Source organism: Grammomys surdaster, unplaced genomic scaffold (genome assembly GCF_004785775.1).
Source record: "Grammomys surdaster isolate TR1022 unplaced genomic scaffold, NIH_TR_1.0 232, whole genome shotgun sequence".
Taxonomy (NCBI): Eukaryota; Metazoa; Chordata; class Mammalia; order Rodentia; family Muridae; genus Grammomys; species Grammomys surdaster.
Genome location: NW_021604677.1, coordinates 240735 through 262800, shown reverse-complemented (window position 1 = coordinate 262800; position 22066 = coordinate 240735). Strand labels below are relative to the sequence as shown.

Genomic DNA, 22066 nt, shown 5'->3' with positions numbered 1-22066 from the left:
TTACTGATGAAGCTCTGAGCATGTGTGGTCAGTTGCTACATAAGGGTAAACAGTTTGACAGTATAAAACAAGGGGCCTTTATAATTCTCACAATGGAAATGGACATTTATGACATTTGTTATGATGTAATTTTGAAGGATTTTAAGTATGTGGACAACACGATCAACTTGGAATTATTAAAAATACATGTCAGTATCAGAAATTGAACTCTAGTTCATGAGACAGGATTTGGCTCAAAGAGCTAAGAGTTATTGCAAAAACAAGAGTTGATGAAGTCTCAACCACAGCCATATTTGAAGACACCCAGGTGGGAATTGCCTCAAAAATAGAAGAAAAAGAATAGAAGAATATTGCCAATTTGCCAATTGAAAGTTAAGTATTTTTCTCTTAAGTATAGTTAAAAAATGGAATTAAATGGCAAGAGCAAAACTGAAGGAATACAAGATGAATTTAATTTTAATTACTAATTATTTCCTTTTCTTGTGACATTCTGATCCATGTGAAGTTCTTCTTGAAGTCAGAAGAATGGTCCCACTAGAAATAAGGATAGAATACAGTGGAGGTTGTCATTGTTCATCTTAGTGTCCTTGTTCATGCCAACAGTTGTGTATGTTTTCTTGGTGATTTTTCTCAACAAATATGTTCTGTTAGGTTTGATATACAAATATAATATGGTACTGACAAATGAGATTAAAATATTTTAAGACAGGAAATAATAAGCAGGCTGTTCTTGTTTTTTCCATAATGTGCTATCTTCATGTGTTCATTGTTAGGGTGGCCATGAGGTGGCAGAAAATTGTGGTTGCTGATGTTATACATTTTACTAAAGATTACCATCCTGTACACTACTCTATTACAAAGAAAAATGAAAAACCTAAATAAATTTGAAAGAGAATGCTGTTGAATGAGCCTTGCTTTTAAACCATTGCAGCCTGCAGATGGTAAATTTAACCTCCTTAAGTCAGAAACTGACTAGCAGTGACTGTAAAGCAGGTTCAGAGATATCACAGCACTTTTTATAAGATACAGGACATCCTTTGGGGCTTGTTTGCAGTTTCAAAGCTTTAGTAAACAAACATCAAGATAAGGAGAATGGCTATATGTAGGTATGTACTAGAGCAATAGCTGACAATTATATCTTGATCCCTGATCCATAAAGATGGAGAGAGGGAAGGAGGGAAGGAGAGACAGAAGGGGCAGGGGTGGAGGGAAAGAGAGAGAGAATGAGGGTGAATTTCATACCTCTTGCCTTAATCCCAGATGCCCACAGCCATCAACATCCAACATGTGAGACCACTACCCTAATTCTCAGCCTGCAGGTCCCTCTGGGCAAACCCAGCAGCTGTTATATCTGCCCTGCCCCCTCTGCACTCCATTTCCAAGTCCACAACTTTACCTGAAGTCCTGGAGGCATGCCCCCAGCCAGGACAACCAGCAGTCTGAATCAATTAGGATATATTACCTCTGATTGGATCCCAGGAATACTGCTGTCATCAGGGTCAATCAGCTCTATCTGAAATCCCAGAGGCCTACTGACATAAGTAATTACCATTTTTACTATCAGCTCCAGAGGCCTGCTCCCATCAAAAACTACTATGCCTGTCAATACTAAGGACAACCAGTATAAGAACACAATCAACAAAAGCCTGGGCAATATGGCCAGTGTTAACCTAGATATTCTACTACATTATCCCTAAATATTGTAAAACATCTGAATCACAAGCAAATGTCCTTAAATCTAATTTTATAAAGATGATAGAGGCTATTAAAGAGGAAATTAATAAATCCCATAAAGAAACACATGGAATCAAACAGATAGAGGCTCATAAAGAGACAACAAATAAATATAAAGAAATCCAGGAAAATACAGTCAAACAGGTGAGGATGAAGACCCCCCACCCAGAGAGGAGACCCTCACTCAAGTCTCGGGATGTCATGACAACCCAATAATTCACTCAAGACACCAAGACTGGAGCAACAGCAGAGGTTTAATCGGGATATGAACAGCTAGTTGCTGGTCAATTCGTATGCTCACATAGGAGCTGAATTGACCCCGACAGCCGGTTTGAAAAGGATTTTTAAAGGGAAAAACCACAAACCAGGGAATAAGGAGGGGGCATAGGGGTTGCTAAGGAAACATAACATAATAATAGCAGAAGATTCCAGAGGAACCCAGCCTACTTGAGTCAGGGTCATGTGAAAAGATTCTATATCTATTCTTTTCAAGAATGTGGTCTTGCCCTGCTATTGCAGCCTTGTCCCATCATTGTGGCCACTAGTTCCCTGTTCCACCTAGCTGACTTGCATTCTTTACTTCCTCTTTGTGGTTGGCCAGTTCCAGTAATGGTGACTGGCCTTTCCACATTCTTGGCTTGCCTCATGGCTTGCTTTACAAAGAAATTTTCCATGCCCTTCTAAAGGGAACCTAAAGAATATTCTGTATAACTAAAGAAGATTCTATAAACTTGTTATAAAATGATCTTCATAATTTTCATTCTACAAGGACAATAAATAAAACTGTCAAGACATGTACATGGAAATAGAATTAATAAAGTAAACACAATCTAAAGCAATCTGAAAATGGAAAACCTAAGGAAGAAACAGGAACTACAGACACAGGCATTACTGACAGAATATAAGAGATAGAAGAGAGAATCTCAGGCGTAGATGATATCATAGAGAAAATTGATACATCATTCAAAGGAAATGCTAAGGCTAAAAAGTTTCTGTCCTGAACAGGCTACTCTTATCTGTTAAGGGGTTAGCATTCCCTGTGAGGCGAGGAGCGACAGATCGTGCTCCACTCAGGGATTGTATGTATACTGGATTTGACTGTGAGATCATCAGCTCCTTGAGAGGGAAGGGAGAGTACGCCAAGAGACAGAGAGTTTGTGGAATTCAGCTAATTACCAAAGAAATAAGCATAGCAATATACACATCATTCATTCATGGATTATACGACCTGAGTCCTTTTGATGTTTTTGAGTTATAGGTCCCAAGTTCAGGAAGGCAGGGTCAGGCTGTGGCTTCCAGATAATTTGACCTTGTAGGGTGCTTGACCATGAAGAAGCTGGAGGCATTGGTCTCTCAGCTTGAAGTTGGAGCTTGGCCATGAAGTTGGAGGCATAGGTCTCTCAGTTAACTCTTTGATGACCGGGTGCTGAGGAGGCTTTGTCCGGAGGATCACATTGGCCAGTCATAGCTACAAGTGTGAATGAAGTACTCTGCAGGGGCTCCTCTTTTATGTTGGATTTGGCATTACTCTTGAGGTACATGGCAGATAACTACTTGTGTCTGGTTATCTCAGCACAGCTTCATTTCCAGACTTGCCTTTACAAGTAACAGACATGTCTTTACAAGTACCAGACTAACCTCTACAAGTTTCCTATTAGAAAATGGAGTTGGTCCTGTTTAAGGACCTGCTCCTTACAGTTTCTAATTAAAGCATTCAGGAAATTTGGGATCCCATGAAAAGACAATACGTAAGAATAAAAGGAGAAGACTCCCAACTCAAAGGCCCAGAAAGTATCTTCACAAAATTATAGAATAAAATGTCACTAACCTAAAGAAATGCCTATAAACATACAAGAAGCTCACAGAAATCCAAATAGAGTGAACCAAATGGAAAATCCTTCTGCCACATAATAATTAAAACAATAAAGGTACAGGACAAAGAAAATATTTAAAGTCATAACAGATAAAAGACAACTAACATATAAAGGTAGATATATTAAACTTGCACCAGACTTTTTAACAGAGACATTAAAAGGTAGATAAGAGTCTGGACAGATGTCTTACAGTGTCTAAAATATCACAGATGCCAACCCAGACTCCTATACCCAGCAAAAATTTCAATCACCATAAACGGAGAATACAAGGTATTCCATGAAGAAAAAAAAAAACCTATACAATATCTTTCCACTAATCCAAACTTTGCAAAGGATATTGGAAGGGAAACTCCATCACAAGGATGGTAACTATACCCAAGAAAACACAAGAAATAGATAATTCAAAATAACCAAAACCAAAGAAGAGAAACACACACACATGCACACACACACACACACACACACTCCCCACATACACACACACAGAGTACTACAACCAACATCAAATTAAACAGGAACTAACTCTCATTGGTCATTAATATCTCTGAACATCAATGGTCTCAATTCCCAAATAAAAAGGCACAGGCTAACAAAGTAGATGCTTGAACAGTATCCAACAGTCTGTTGCATACATAAAAAGCATCTCAACAACAATGATACAGAATACCTCAGAGTAAAGGGCTGGAAAAAAATGTCTTCCAAGGAAATGGACCCAAGAAAAAAGCTGGAGTAGCCATTCAAATTTCTAATAAAATAGACTTTCAACCAAAAGTAATCAAAAGAGATGGGAAAGAACACTTCATACTCATGAAGGAAAAAAAAATCCACCAACAAGACATTTAAATTCTGGACATCTATGCCCCAAATGCAAAAGGCACCCACAATCATAAAAGAAACATTACTAAAATTTAAAACACACATTGATAGTGGGAGACTCAAACATCCCCCTCCCAACAATTGACTGGTCTTTAGGACAGAAACTAAACAGTGAAATGATGAAATTAATAGAGGTTATGAATCAAATGGACCTAACAGATATCTACAGAATACTTCAACCCCCCCCCCCAAAAAAAAAGAGCAATATATCTTCTTCTCTGTACCTCACAGAACTTTTTCCAAAATTGACCAAATACTACTAGGTCAAATAGCAAGCCTCAAAAGATACAAGAATAATGATTGTATCATATCAGACAGCCCTAGATTAAAGCAGGACTTCAACAACAGAAACAATAGAAAGCCTAGAGACTAATGGATACTGAACAACTCCCTCTATACTCAATGATCACTGGGTGAAGGAAGAAATAAAGAAAGAGATTTTCAAGTTGAAAGGACAATGGGAAATGAGAAAGTTTATATGTGAACTAATGTGTAATGAATTAGTAATTCATTTCCTTTGATTAAGTTCCTGCACTTCAAAAATGAGAGTTAAAATATTATGTTAACTAAAATTTCTTCGTACTACAGATAAAAATTTGTAAAATGTAGGACTGTGAAAGGCAGCCTGGTCCTGGTTGAGCTAAGGCTAGAAACCCTGGTGACACTAAAGGGAGGCAGGCGTTTCACCTAGTTCTTGGACAGTAGGCTCCTGGATCGAGGACACACCCCTCCATACATTTATGGCCACCATCAGTCATGTAGGGGCAACACTCCAAGCCCTCCACAGGAAGAGGACATGACCTGTGGTCACGTAGACTCAAGACAGAACTTCATTTTAATGAGGTACCTAAGTGTGGTCAAAACTCCCCCTACAGTTAAATATAGCATTAGCTCTTTATAAGAAATTATCAATAAATTGTAATTTAGTAGATGTAAAGTAAAGTAAAGTGGCTCTTGAGCCTGAGGGGATTTGATGGCCTAGTGTAGGGGAATGCCAGGGTTGGAAGGTGGGATTGGGTGGGTAGGTGGAGAAGAACCCCCATAGAGGCAGGAAAAGGGGGATGGGATAGGAAGTTTCCAGAGGAGAGGCCTGGAAAAAGGGATAACATTTGAAATGCAAATAAAGAAAATATCCAATAAAATGAAAAAAACAAAGTAAAGTAAAAGTTAAGTGCAATATGCAGTGCTATCATTTACTGTTTTCTCCACAGATCCTCTGATATGTACATTAACATGTTTTCTCCTGTGAAACATTTGTCATCTTCAGCACATGCTAATGCAGTTTTCTCTGTATCCTTTCTCAAAGGATCCACTTGGAACATTTTCTCCATTTACATCTATGGAGATTCATTGCACAACTTTCTTTTCTTTTTCTTTTTTTTTTGATTTTATCATTTCACTCATAATTTTATTCAATCGCCTTCAATCAAATACTGTAAATAGATGACAGATGACTGAAGGAAATTTGAATACAAGTCGGACAAAGGTTTTGTTTCTAAGAGCTAATGATTTGCAAAAACATCCTTCATTGGTAACACTGAAAGACAATATTCCTCCATAATTTTGGAACACATCAGAACAACAAGTATGGTCAATTTCCAACTCAATTTCCAAAAGCATCGGCTAACTTCTTTCCAAAGAGATGCATAAGTATTTCTAGCAACCACCTCTGAGGTCCTTCTCAACTGTGTGTGATTCACATTCTTAAATAAGTCTTCATCATTCTGTTGTCCAGTTGAAGACACCTTGAATTGTCTCCTATGTCTTCTTGATACACCATATTGCCATTCTATTCTTTTTTTTTCTTTTTTAAATAATTTATTTATGTTTTCAAATCTTAATTCATTCACACAGGGGCTATAAACACAAAAAGGCAGGATGTGAGAAAGGGTATGACAGTGGAGGGCCGGTGTTTAGGGGGAATACAGATATCTTTCAGAACAGGGTATTGGCTGGGTGAAGGTTCAGCGGACAGATCACTATGACTCTGCCTATGATTCACTTGTCCTTATCTAAGTTGGTATTGTCTGCCAAGGCTACCTAGTTACAAGGTCTATGACTCCTCAGGCTGATAAATTTCCATGAAAGTTGCCTGTTTACAACAGCTTATAGCCATCTGTTTCAATGTTTTTCCACAGAGACCCAAGACTTGGTGTTAGTATACATGTATGACAGGCCTATTGCTGGTTTTAGGCCTATGGCTGATTTTAGGCCTTCAGTGTATAAGCAGGGCTGCCCCTGACATCTCCTCCCTTCTCTAAGTATAGAAGGGCTGTGGCGATTCCAATCTTGCGAAGGCGGGGATAGAGGCCTGACTTCCAATAATTGAAGGGGACCTTGTAATGGCTCCGGTCTCCCTGTCAATTTCCAGTGAGGCATGAGGGCCATACCTGTCCCAATGTCTTTTTCCTAGAGAGGAGATACTTTTGACATCAACCCCATGCAGTCAGGCTTGTCCCTCAGGGAACCCAGAGAGATATTTTTACTTTTATTTATATTCCCTTGCAGTGCTTAGCCTCACAGCCTAAGCAAGAATTCAGATCGCCAGTCTGAGCAACTATTTTTTTTTTAATTTAATTAGGTTTTTCTGTGAAAATCAGAGCCAGATATAAAGCAAGTAGAGAGGAGCAGCTGTATCACAAAGCAGATTATTTTCTTTGCAATTTATATGTAAAATTTAATTGAATCCTGAGTGGATAGCCCTACACATATACATATAGGCAACAATATATAGATTCAACTGGTTACATTTATATATGAATATGTTTATATGTATATATGTATTTGTAGCAATAATAATTACAGGAGAATATGTAATGAAGTTTGAGAGTAATGGAAAATGTGGAAGGAAGATTGAGGATGAAAATGATATAGATACAGTACTCACATATGATTCTAAAATAATAATGTAAATGGGAAAATACTTTGAATGATCACCAATGACAGTGGCTGAAAGTTGCTTCCTGGCTTATATGCAAAAAGGCCCCAGTTTTCCTACTTATGACCTCTTTTTCTGTGGTTGAAAGAGTTTTGTTTTCTTTAGTGGGCTAGCTTCATGCTATTTTTGTTTGGCTTGGTGATATCAGCAAAGGACATCTGACCCAGAGGCCATACTTTCTAATCAATTACTCTAGCACTAAGTTCAGTCTCTATCCTTTGTGATCATTTGCTAGATTCTACAGTTATTGAAATTTTGTTTCTGTCCTTTGTTGGTAGCTTACACAGTACTTCCTGATAAACTGAGTAGACATAACTGTGTAAATTGCAAAACTCTAAATTTAAATTTAGTGCTTATTCATTTCAATAGTAAAGGTTATCCAGTGGAAGAGATAAAAATGGATCTACACAAATATAGGAAGGGTATGTATTATGATGTTTCACAGGCTAGTTCACTGTCCAATAATAGCTGTTTCTAATGGAAGACCAAGAAATATAGTAGTTATTCAGTCCACAATGCTTTATATCTTAACAGGTTTGCGATATCTGCTGGAATCCCAAAGAAATAGTTTCTAATGTCAGTAAAGGAACTGACTTGCTAGCCAAAGCAAGAACAAGCAGCAAATAGAGCAAGATTACAATATTTTATATTTAGTTTTCAGCATAGGGCTTTCAAATTCATGTATCCATATACATCTTGTCAAAAATTTAAAACTTTATTCTTTAGTAATTTATTAATCATCCCTGGTAACATTTTACAAGTCAATATTTTTATAAGCCAGGTAATTCTCCCCTATATAAGTCACAAATATGTTAAATGAAAACAAATTTTACTATTGGGTATTTCATAGTTTTCTTTTTTATCACATTATGTATGAAGAGTTCTAAAAGAACTTCAAATTTTGCATATTACTTCAGTGGAAGAAGCTATGATCACCTGCTGCTTTCTATCACATATCTTATAACTTCTGAGGTTTTAACACTTTTAGAAGTTTAGTTTTCTCTCATATTATCAATTAGGGTATTTTCTGTGTGAGAGAATTGATAGAGAGTAAATATGTTATATATAAAACTCACAAATGTTAAGGATATAAGCATCTTTGAAGAAAATATAAACCATTAATCTGTATTTTAACATGTTATCATTTGGGTTTTTTCATTTGCTCAATGAAGATGCAATATTTTTAGATGTTTTCTCATTGGCCTTACAGGAAAAGTTATGTGCCATCAATGATTCATCCAGAATGCTTTGACAGTCGTATACGAGTGGGTTTTCAGTTTATTGCCTCTAACCAAAGTTAAAAGTCTTTTGGTTATAAGATAAATTCAGAACCATACTAGGCTACATGAATATTACTTTTTAATTTTCCAAGTACATGATCTGTGGGACAGAACATTTCCTATGCTGGGGTTTATGAGACTCCTCCAAAACATGTTTCACAAAAAATACAGTTGATGAAAACACTCCATTTGTGATGGTCAATAAAGTAATATAGGCATGTAAATAATACTGATATTATAAATAGTAATTTCAAAGAATTGATTTAAATCAGTGAATGTAGTTTTTCTTCTTTTTAGAGATTTGCATTTTTATAAGATTATATTTTCTGTGTTGTTCTGCCCCCCTCCAGGACATAGGGCAATACTTAAAATGTTTAGAAATTCAATGCGTCTTGAACTAAATAAGTTAACTAGTTTTGTCTTACAAAGTATTATACATGTATCACATTAAAGTTAATTTTGATTTTATTTCTCCTTGTTTTTGAATATTATGGGATAACAAGTATTTTGGTGAGCCAACATTTGGAAAAGAACCGAACCCAATATAAGAGCTGAGGAACATATAATTTATAGATTTTTAAACATTTATTAGATGTTTTATTTTATTTAAATAAAACATTTCATTCCTTTCATCCTTAAAATATATCACTTCTTCAGCCCTTCATCCTTAAAATATATCACTTCTTCAGGAACTGATTTTAGTTTCATTTTGTGCCAACTCCCAGTTTAATGCAGATAAAAATACATGAGGTATTGGTGTGTTCCTTAAAATTGGACTTGACTGTGAAAATGCTGAAAAATACTTATTACTCATGCTAAAGGAATGAGGTGCTTTTACTTCCAGCAAATGCTGCTGTACAGATATGAGGGCATATGAGAAATTGCTAAAGTTGCCCAGGAGAGTTTTATCATATTATTCATTGAACTTGGTGTGTAATACAGTAATTGCTTCTGGTACCATTTTTCTTTCTTGTGCACAAGGTTGTTATTTATCCATATGCCATGTGAAAAAGAGAAAGAGACTTTAAAAGAGAGTCATAACTTGATGTCAAACTATCTTTGACACAATATAGCTGGAGATAGAAATCCCAGATGGAAAACTATGGCTTACTTATCAGAATTAAATATGAGAACAGTAACTCTTGACATTGCAGAGAATCATAAATACTAACAAGGTATATGTGACCTATTTTTTTTCTCTAGTTATGTGCAAGATGTTTAAAAGTTTTTAATCAGCTAGGTAACAATAAATTTATTTCCCTATGACATGAGCTTTTTTATTGGCTTATAGACACATAAAATTAAATTAATAGGTGGACTGGCCAATTGGATAATTAGATGAATGAGATTAAATGGCATAAAACTTCTGAAGTTATATTATCATTTTTATTCCTTACACATATCCTTTATAAACCTCCTCACATAGATGAACCTCTCATAATTTACCACTAATTGTTAAAGTTTCTAGTACATCTGAAATATTCATTTTCATTGAAAACATTAATACTTTGGAAAAAACATACAAAATGGTATCAATTATGACAACTTTAACGACAGAAATACTCATGTGTTGCTTCTTCAACATGATGAATAACATGCTATTTTCACAAGTTCTTTATATTCATTTTAAAAAGATGTGCTTTGTTCAGAAAAGGGTGTTACTTTGTCATCTAGAAAATTAATTTTCTGTATTATGTGTTTATTCCTTACTCTCTTCTGTAATGATGCCCTTGGTCTCTTCTGTAATGATGTCTTGATTATACTGTTCAATAAATAATACCATTTTGCATGTAGTAGAGCCCAATGTCTAATCCCAGTTGATTAAAAATCATAAAGCAGTACAACATGTATTCAGTTACATAAGGAGTTATACATAATTATGCATTCTTATGAAGTGTGAAAATGATTGCTAAAGATAAATTAATAGGGAGGCTTGTTCTTAAGTGTTCCAGGAGTATGAATAACTGCTGGCTGCTTTTCTTTGGCAAAAATTAAAAAAAAATCTTAACATTGTCCCTTTCAGTTTGTCTTCTGTAAAATGGAAATTATAATGCCACTGATATCATGTAGTCATTATGAGAAATACATAATTAAAGGACTTAGAGCAAGTCCAAGCATCAAAGTAAGTGCTTAGGAAAATGTCAACTACTGTTATTGCTTAGTGCATGGAATTTAAGTTACTTAATCTGTGCCATTGGAATAAAGACAACCAACCATTATCAATTTACTTACAAATAGTAGTAGGTTTAAAATCAGACTATGAATTCTGTAGAATCAATTTACTGTACTTACATGATTCATTTGAGTATCATTCCAACTACTCAGAATTTTCAGTCTATCCTCTCGTCTACAGGGCATTGTGATTTTTCCCCTCTAAATATTCAGCTATCCTTAAATGGCTTCAGGAACTATGGCTTTGTTGCTACCACACTGTAACAGAATAGAAACAGTTATATATTTCAGAAGTTTCTAATATTTGTTTTCCTCTAGTTCAGAAACCATGGCTTTGCTTGTTGACTAGGGCTTTGATTGCCTCAGTTCACTGCAGAAGTCATTTTACTATAAACCTCTTATCTGTCATGCAGTATTTACGTTTGATGCAAAGTTGACTGTTCTGCTATAGTGAATTTTCAATATGTAGTATGTATTATTAGTTGTTTGTATAGATTAAATATATATTCACCACTACCCAATATAGCATATGTTCAAAACTATTTAAAGTTAGTGGGTGGATTAACAGATGATATAATTAGATACATCTATAACAGAAATACAGAATGGAAAAGGTGGAGTTAGCCTATGGCTGCCTTCCATTCTTAAGCATGAAAGAAACATACATAGAATGGGTTTTTCAGAACAGTGTTCTCTAATATGTTGAGCTGGAAAGCCAGGAAGAAAGGGAACTATTTTTTGATGAAAGGATACATGCCATACTTGCAGTAATCTATTTACCTGTAAGGAATAAATTATATATATATATATATATATATATATATATATATATATATATATCAGCTTTTAGACATTTCTCAGAATTTTAATTAAATAGACAAATAACTGAGGTACATATAAACAATCCAATATTATTCAATCCTAATGGGAAATGAGCTATCAGCGTAAAAAGGACATGGGAGAATCCTAAATCCACACTACAAATGATGGAAAACTAATTTGAGAAGATTATATACTGCATTTTTACATTTACATAAAGTTTTGATAAAGGCAAAACTTGGACATCTTATCATCATTAATGGTTGATATGAGTTAGACGAGAAGAGGCAGCCACAGAAATAACATGGCATGTGTTAATACTATCTGGTTCTCAAAATATGCTAGAGTCAGATTTCTATTTGCACTTAGCAAGATTGGACACATTCAGTGTGGACTGACTATAGACTCTCTTTGTACCTAAGCATATGTGTGTGTGTGTGTGTGTGTGTATATATATATATATATATATATATATATATATATACATACATATATACATATATACATATATAACATATATATATGTTAATACTGACTGCTGCATTAGAGACTCACAGGGCTAGACTCCTCATGTTTTTCATTCTCAGCCTGTGCAACAATTCTCCCTTTCTGCACGGAATGCCATGTTAAACACATGAAAACCATTATTCTTTCCATGAATTCTTCTATGTCTTATTGATCTCCAAGTCTACTATTTCTTATGCTCTAAAACTTACTTTCAATGTTTTGAATATCATGCCTTCTTTTCCAAATTTGGGATGTACCTCCTTAGTAAAGGCTTCAAGAGATAAAAGTCAATATTCCTTTGTGTTCTCTTGCCTTGCACAGTAATTCTCTATGCTACTGACCTATCTTATGGCTCTTTTTCACTAATCTTCATCTGAAATTATGTGTACTATGTATTTAATATCTGCTATGGCATAAGTGCATTGGCTAAATGATTTCTCTATCATGTAGAAATAGGTATTACTCACAGTAGGAATAGGCTGAATACGTGTGGAACTATTGATCATTAGACTGTCTTTCTATGATTTATTGTACCACTTGCAACTTCATGGTTTTATGACAAAGGTTGATATGAGTTATAATTGTGCATAGGAAGCAAAAATTGAGCATTCTTTCTCATTCATAGATCTGATTGAAACAGCACACCAGCTATTGAATAAGTGGTATAATTCAAATATGGTTATTTTAATGATGGTAAAATTATATATTAATAATATTTTACATTACAAATTGTAGTATTATGTACTGTATTTACATAGTGGGGATTTATAGTTAAATATTCTTTTGTAGGGAACAAATATTCTTTAAAAAATATCAATATCTCCATTCTTAGTATTTAAATTGTGTTAAAAACAATCAGAAGAAAATTAAATTGATTGTTGTCCTAAATTCATGAAATATTTTCTGTCTTCCAAGAAAATTCATTGTTTTCATACTGTGTCCTGGTTGACTGGTGTATCACTGTTTTGTGTTTAATGTTTCAGGAAGAACCATATGTCTTGTTTAAGAAGTCTGACAAACCTCTCTATGGGAATGATCGATTTGAAGGCTACTGTATTGATCTCCTACGAGAGTTATCTACAATCCTTGGCTTTACATATGAAATTAGGCTTGTGGAGGATGGGAAATATGGAGCCCAGGATGATGTAAACGGACAATGGAATGGAATGGTTCGTGAACTAATCGATCATGTGAGTATCTTTTCAATATTTCTATCAGTTTGGTTGATTGTTATATATTTCCAGTCATTTTATTAAAAGTATATTTTCTCTTTTTTTTCAATTGTTGTACCCCTTCCTGTTCTTACATCCACAAAGCCACTACCTCTTCTCCCTCCTTTTTGCCTCTAATATTTTGCTTCACCACCCACCTACCCACTCCCACCTTAACTCTCTAGCATCCGTCGTCTCTGGGGCACCAAGTCTCCCCAGGACCAAGCCTCTCCCCTCCCACTGATGCCAGCTACATATATATCTGGAGCTATGGATCCCTCCATGTATACTTTTTGGTTTGTGATTTAGTTTCTGGAAGCTCTGGGTGGTCAGGTTAGTTGATATTGTTCTTACTATGGGGTTGCAGTCCCCTTTAACTTCTTCTGTCCTTCCTCTAACTCTTCCATTGAGATCCCTAGGCTCAGTCCAATGATTGTCTGTATCTGCATCTGTTTTAGTCAGGGTCTGGAAGGACCTCTCTGGGAACAGCCATAACAAGGTCCTGTCTACAAATATATCTTAGCATCAGCAATAGTGCTGGGGCTTGGTTTCTGTACATGGAATGGATCCCAAAGTGGGTCGGTTTCTGGAGGGACTTTCCTTCAGTCTCTGCTCCTCTTTTGTCCCTATATTTCCTTTAAACAGGAACAATTCTGGGTTAAACATTTTGAGATGGGTGGGTGGCTATATCATTCAACTCTGGGCCATGTCTAACTACTCAATCTTTCCACTGTTTGCATTTCAGCTAATGTTATCCCCATTGGTTCCTGGGAGCCTCTCTCATCCATGGCATCTGGGACTTTCTAGTAGTTCCTGTCCTCCCCATCCCCATCCCTCACTGCTACATATTTCCATTAATTCTTCTGGCCCCCTGGAATTCCCTTCTGTCTCTTCTTATACATGATCAGTCCCCCCTTTTGTCTTTCCCCCTCCCTTCCCCTCCCATGATTACTTTGTTTCCCCTTCTAAGAGGGATTGAAGCATTCACACTTTGGCCTTCCCTCTTGTTAAGCTTCATACGGCCTATGAGTTGCATCATGGGTATTCTGAGCTTTAGGGCTAATATCCAGTTATCAGTGAGTACATATTATGTATATCCATTTGGGTCTGAGATACCTCTCTCAAGATGATAGTTTCTAGTCCCATCCATTTGCCTGCAAAATTCGTGAAGTCCTGGTTTTAATAGGTGAGTAGTATTCTATTGTGTAAATGAACCACATTTTCTGTATCTGTACTTCTGTTGAGGGACATCTGGGTTTTTTCTACATTCTGGCTATTATAAATAAGACTTCTGTGAACATAGAACAGCTGTTCCTGTGGTATGGTGGAGCATCTTTTGTGTATATACCTTTGAGTGGTATAGCAAGGTCCTCAGGTAGAATGATTTTTAACTGTCTGAGGAACCACCAGATTGATTTCCAAAGTGGTTGTAACAGCTTGAAATCCCACCAGCAATGGAGGAGTATTTCTCTCTCTCCACATCCTCACCAGAATCTGCTGTCACTTGAGTTTTTATCTTAGCCATTCTGATTGGTGTAAGGTGAAATCTTAGGGTTGTTTTGATTTGCATTTCCTTGATGATTAGGGATTTTTGGACATTTCTTTAGGTGCTTCTCAGCCATTTGGTATCTCAGTTGTGAATTTTTTGTTTAGTTTTGTTTACCAATTTTTAAATTTGGTTATTTGGGTTTCTGGGGTCTACTTTCTTGAGTTCTTTTTGTATTTTAAATATTAGCCCTCTATCAGATATTGGGTTGGTAAAGATTTTTTTTTCCTAATCTGTACATTTACTATTTATAGTGTTTTTGCCTTACAGAAGATTTTCAGCTTCATGAATTCCCATTAGTCAATTGTTGTCAAATGGCTTAGACCATGAGCCATCAGTGTTCTGTTCAGGAAATTTTCTCCTGTGCCAATGTGTTTGAGGCTATTTCCCACTTTCTCTTCTATTAGATTCAGCATACCTGGTTTTGCGTGGAGGTCCATGATCCATTTTGAGTTAACTTTATACAAGGAGAAAAAAAGTGGGTCAATTTGCATTCTTCTCCATGCAGACTGCCAATTAGACCAGCACAATGTATTAAAGATACTTCCTTTCTTCCACTGTATGGTTTTGGCTTCTTTTTCAAAGATCAAGTGACCATCCACCGATGTTCATTTCTGGGTCTTCAATTCTATTCCATCCATCTACCTGTCTGTCTCCGTACCAGTAGCATGAGGATTTTGTATTTTTTGTTTTTTTGTTTTGTTTGTCACTATTGCTCTGTCAGATATCTTGAGGTCATTTTTGGTCACAAAAAATGAAATCTACAACAATTCTATATTCTTCTTCTAAAATGATCTGCATTGAATTATTTTATATTAAGTGGTTTGATATTTTCAGATGACTAATCTTAATTTTTCCATTGTGATGTGATTTCCCAACAGTGCATTATCCGTTTCCTCAGTGCTTACTTCTTTATCAACAAAGAAAAAACAATACAAATTCTAAATTTTTCATGTTCAGAGAAGATGCTTTGAGATAAGACCATTGTATCTATGAAAAAAGAAATAATGTATAAAAAACATAAGCACATTTAATCATAAGAATAAACTTATTATCTGGCTTAAGTCTTAAATATTCACTTTTAACTTGATTTCATTGACAAAATAGGCATTCTTTATGAGCACGGAAAGAGTTACTTCAGAATTTCTTAGTTGACAGTTTTCCTTGAATTAATTTTTTTATAATAAGTTTTTATATATTAGAATATAGAACTGCATTTCATTTCATGTATTTGAGACATTTTTTTTTGTTTGAGAATTTCCTTGGTAATAGGCATAATACAGCTAATGATACATAAAAGGTTTATTATTACTAAAGTAAGAATTATAGAAAATAATGAAAATAGTTCTCTTTTACTATTTATTTTGTTGCTAAGCCTGGTAGTTCCCAGCTACTTTGGAGAATGGGGCAATAGGACCACTAATTCAAGATAAAGGTAGGCAGCTTAGTGATAACCTGTTTTAAAATAAAAGGAAAAGGAAGGTTGGCAAGAAGTAAAGTGGAAACATATTATGCTTAATTACAAGTATTGAAACAATAAAAACATGAAAAAATCTTTATGGCTGTTATCTCAACAAAAGCTCTTACCAATGCCAGTAATATCTGTAGATATTTCACTCATCATTTTTTATTATATTTTACATTTTTGTTATTTAAACATTGCATTTGTGTATATAATGAATTTAGCCACATTCACTCCTTAGTCTCCTCTTTCATTCTCTCCATTTTCTGCTAAAATTCTTTCAAAATCACTGTCTACTCTTTTCATGTTTTCATTCTTTCTATTTTTTAATGTTTGATCCACTAAGTCTAATTAGTTTTTTTTACTTAAGCATTATAGGGGGATATTTATTGAAGAATGAACTAGTTATCTGTGTTTACATCATTGAAGAAGATGAAACATCTTTCTCCAGGATTCAATACCTGCTCATATATATTCCAGGAGAGGTGGAACCTCATGTTCTAGTCATTGTCACTTACTTTCATCATTTGACTAGTTATCATTTTGCTGATATTAAATTATTGTCAAAGAAGAATTTTCTCCCAGAAAGCAGATAGGAAAAATATATATGACATTGAGTAGAAAATAAAGAAATGTACAAATAAATTGTTAATTTATTTTCAAATCTTTTCATATTTCTCTAATTTGTTTGGAATTTACTAAGTAGGATCTCAAACTATCTATTTATCAGAAGTTCTGCTTAAACAGGACATTTATATTTTAATTTTTCATACTCTTTTAGAACCTAATAAAATATTAGTTTGTTTATTTGCCTTGAAGCCAAATGTAAAATATTGAATGTTCTCTTACTATTCATTTAATATTTATTACTACTATCAATTACTAATGGTAATTAGGGTGGATAATTAGTGACTTACCTGAGACTGTTTAACAAAAATGAATATTTACTGGTTTTTATTTTTGTGAAGTCAGAGATAAAAGATGTGCCTGGTGTCCTTCTGTCCACGTTATCATTATGTGCTGTTTGATGTGTGACTTCTTGTTTGTTTTCCTGAATATTCCACCAGCAGGTCAATATTATCCAAGAAGAAATATATTAACATTACAATGAAAGATTTATAAAAGACATAAATTGGGTTTATTATTCTGGCCAAGTTTATAAACTAAATTTTGCAACTATTCAGTGCAGCAAAAAGTACTATTAAGAGTAGCCAGGGTATGTAGGAAATATTTAACTGAAGCAAGAGCCTATAATGCAGGGTCAGTTACAGTAAATCCATATAAATTTTACAGGTAGAAAGTTGGTTTTCAAATAGAAATCAATGTGCTTATCCATGATAGTATGTGCAGCAATTGTCCTAGTCATTTCAGTAAGTTTTTACTAGAAATTTGTAATAATTCATTTGATTAGAACATGACAATTTTATCTCACAAGACTCTTTAATATATAAGTTGTCTCCATATATATTATCATTACTTGTATTTGAGCTTTGTGGGATTAAGTCACTAAAAATATTATTAGTTTTCTATAATGTCTTTCTTTATAGATTATTTATATTTTTTTCTTCAAGAAAATTAAAGAGCCATAAATGGTGACACGGAAATAATATGTTAGAACCATTGTAAATGGCATACCAGATAATGGACTAGATACCACGGCCATGGATCCCTGAATTGATTAGTCACTATAATTTACAAAGGCCTTAGACGCCCACAGGTAGACACAAAACACAAACACAAACACATGCACACACACACACACACACACACACACACACACACACACACAAGAATAAGTAGGCATTATTATTTACATATTTCTCAGAAAGCATTTTTGCATTGAGGCCACTGGTATATTTATTGAAGGTTTTCATTTATTGTACTCTTGCTGTCATGACCTAAATTCTCATCTCCCTTTTTGTAGTTAGACAACAGTCTACACTTATATAGTTTCAGCAGTGACTTCCTTATGTTTCTTTGTCCTCTTTTAGCCTTGTTTCTCAACATTTAATGCTCGTTCTAAACTAAGGTGATCATAGTCAACATAAGTCAAAATATGCACCTTTCTTGGTAACGTAGTAATTCATGCTAGTAAACTGCCAGCACCAAGAACCTCACATTGCTTGTTTTTCTGTGAGCTCGATTAGCATTTTCATACTGAACTTTCACCAGTATGTATCTTCAGCACTGAGTTTTCCAGTTATCTTACTCATCTAGCATATATTTATTATGATTATCTCACAAATACCTCAGAAGCAGCAAGTCCCAAACATAACGCATCATTTATCTGCCCTGAACTACTCTTTCTGAACACTTCTGCCTGTGCATGTTATAACAATTTAATATATTTTCCAACCAAAAATTTAGTAGTCATTTTTAAATTATATCTCAATCCTTCATATCTTATTCAACATGTTTCTTAAATAACTCAGAAAGCTGCTCAATCCTGTCAATGTTAATATTTCAACATAACGGTATTTCCATTCTAATCTATCATCTATATTATGTTTTGTGGAGTCTTGTTACAGAAAGAGAAATTTTATTACCATTGCTTAAAGTTTTTCAGGAATTTACAATGCCTTGAAGATATATGGCCACAATAATATATTTGCAAGCCTGAAAAAAGCAGATTACAATTTATTTCTAAAAACAAAAAACAAAAATGAAACACTTTTTTTTAGTTATTCTCAATCTTCTCTCTAGCTTTCTCATTGTCTTCTGTTTTAGCAGGATCTTCTACAGGGACTGATAAAATAAGGTTTCTTAATTGTAGGTGTATAATGGAAGGTACATGGGGACATAGTTTTTATTTTCCTCCTTTCTTCTTTAAATGTTGCCTCGTTATGATGTTGATGAATTGAATGCCATAGTTCCTAATACTGATGCCTGCTACACACAAGGCTCCCTCGGGTTCTGTTCTCTGGACTATTCCTTACACTTCTGCTTTGGACTCCTACTCTTACTAGCTTCACCCATGTCTTCATTTTTAAAATTTTCTCAATGGTTCTCAATCTGTGAATGACAATCTTTCTGATCAAGCAACACTTATACTCTTAATAGAAATGCATTTCAGTCTCTGCCCTGGAAGTTTCTGAATTTGGAATTTTGGAGCAGAGCCAGAATGCTCTAGCAGCTAGTTCGGTGAGAGACAGAGGTGTTCCCTGATGTGCTGAAATCACTGTTTCTCCCCCCATGCTGTCATTATTCACTGTGTTTCTAGCCCCAGAGAAGATGAATCCTTCTCAGATACTTTTACTTGAGTGTATTCTCTATGCCTCTTGAGATATAAGTTGATCTGCCTTTATATTTCCATCTCTTCTGATTTTTCCAGCTGTATCTGTGTAGACTGACGTTCTTTTAATGTCTTAATGTAATCCAGTTCTCCTTGGACACCACTGTCTCCATCCCTTATTCAATTCATGTCCCCTGAATTACGTTCCTTAGCTTTGGAAAAACTCTGCAGCAACAATGTCACTCTCCAAAAAGGCACCTATGTGACATTTCCACACTTCTTTTTTTTCTATATGTAACACCTAGCACACATTGTTTTATTTATGGGTTTAATATATGCTTTACTTAAAATTATTTTATTTGAAAATATGCTTTACTTGAAAAATATATATATAATATGCACATAACTAATATTAAATCCTTAAGTATATAAAGTGACTTTAATTTGTTTCTCAGTTAAAGCATCCCTAAAAATAAGGTTTTTTAAATGTGCCAGGAAGCTGAATATGGAGGCAAACACTTATAATCCTAAATAATTAAAGGTCAAAGACAATAGAGTTTCAAGCTTGAGGCCAGCCTAAACAACACAAAGAGACCAGGTCTGTCTCAAATGAAACAAGAAGAATAAAAGTGTGACCTTAATTGCAAGTCTCCTTTTGGCTTTAGTTAATTATCTACAGATATGATTCTTAAGCAGTATCTATGTACATGAAGGTAAAATTAATTATGGTTGTGCTAGGCTATTGGTTACCAGCTACAAATCTACTCATGTCTTTCTCTTGGGTCATTTGGCAAAGTTCAGAGAGTTTGTGTGTTCAAAATGCATTTAAACCTCTAACTAGATGTCTTGTACAGTACAAAAATATCTGCAGGAAATGTTATTGCTGAAGAAATACATTGCTCTAGGCTAACATGTTTTTTTGTTTGTTTTTTGTCTTTTGTTTTTGTTTTTGGCCTCCATTTAGAAAGATGGAAATCCCTTTTGCCACATTTTCAGAAAAATCAAGGCATGCATATTGGTGGTATGGATAAATGAATTCATCTTCAAACATGTGCCCATTTTAGAACTAATCCACAGGCTAGATTTGGAGAGAAATCTAAACTTAAATAACCATCCTATGTTTGGATCTGTGGGATCTATTCAGGTCATTTACATCAGACTTAAGAGTAATTTATATGAACCTGAGTGTGCAAGCAGCCAATACTTCACACAAGGTTCTTTTCTAGACTCCTAAAGTATATTGTTACATCTGTCAGGGAATGTAAAATTAAAATGGCTATTACAGAAAGACTAAAACGAAAATGAAAGTTTTAATAATTCTCAAAGTGTAAGTAGGGAAAACTATAACTAAAAAAAGAGAAAACCACACAAAATTCCACATATTTACCCTGTAGTTTAGAAATATAATTAAATCTAAAACCTTCCAATTTAGAAAACCTCTCCAAAAAGTTAAATGATAAAAATGTTATTACTGTATCAGTGTTAAAGTAAATGTGATAATTATCATTAGCAATCTGCTAAGAGATTTCAACAACAGAGGGTTCCCAGTCTTTTATAGATTGAAACAGTGCTGTGTTGATTTGAATAACGTATGTCCCACAGAGGAACACATATTTAAATATGGGTCCCCTTGTTAGGGTTGCTCTTGTGGAAATTTGTGACCTGAAGCCTTGCTGGTGGAAGTATACTTAGAGAGTGCAGAATTTCACAGCCTTTCCAGTTTATTCTCTGCTTTATACTTGGTGAAGATGTAGGGTTAGCTTCTCTCTGCTATACCTCCATACTATGGTAGATTTTACCTCTGGAACCTTAAGTCAAAACAAACTCTTTCATAAGTTACTTTTGGTCAATGTGTTTTATCACAGCAACAGAAAAGTCACTAATATAAATGTGTTGCAGACATGGTCTCAAAATAAGCTTTGTTGTTTATTATTGTCTAAGTGAGTGGTTTTGGCTAATAAAGATTTGTTGTAAATTCATTTGTTAATCATCTTTGATTTTATCCAAAGACAACATAACTTAAAACCTTCATGGAAGAAGGAGTTTTGCAACTTGGAGTCAGGTTATTTGGAAGTTAAGTTCTTAGCTTCAAAAAAACTTGAACATTAAGGCTTAATTTTTCTTGAAGATAATAGTTACAGGGCATATTTCTATGTCCTTGAGAAAGATGGCTCCTCATCTTTTCTTTAAATTAATTTTATTTATTTACATTCCAATCATGGCCCCACTTCTCCATCCCTGCCAACAGTTCCTTACTCCATTCCCCCTCCACCTTGCCTCAGAGAGGGTTCCCCCCAAATCCCCTTCTCTGGGGCCTCTTCTCTCTAAAATTATGTGTATCTTTTCCCACTGAGGCCAGACCAGGCAGTCTTCTGGTGTATATGTGCGGGGGCCTTGGACCAGCCCTCATATGCT

At 34.8% G+C, this 22066-nt stretch overlaps 1 protein-coding gene across 2 annotated transcripts in view; it reads left to right on the top strand.

Annotated features, from left to right (window-relative positions):
- The window catches only part of Grik2 (glutamate ionotropic receptor kainate type subunit 2), a 657422-nt gene that overhangs the window by 413536 nt on the left and 221820 nt on the right, over positions 1–22066 (top strand). For both annotated transcript variants that reach the window (XM_028773628.1, XM_028773629.1), the window contains exon 10: positions 13184–13390. In XM_028773628.1, coding sequence (XP_028629461.1) covers positions 13184–13390 — 207 coding nt within the window. The remainder of the gene's footprint in view (positions 1–13183; positions 13391–22066) is intronic.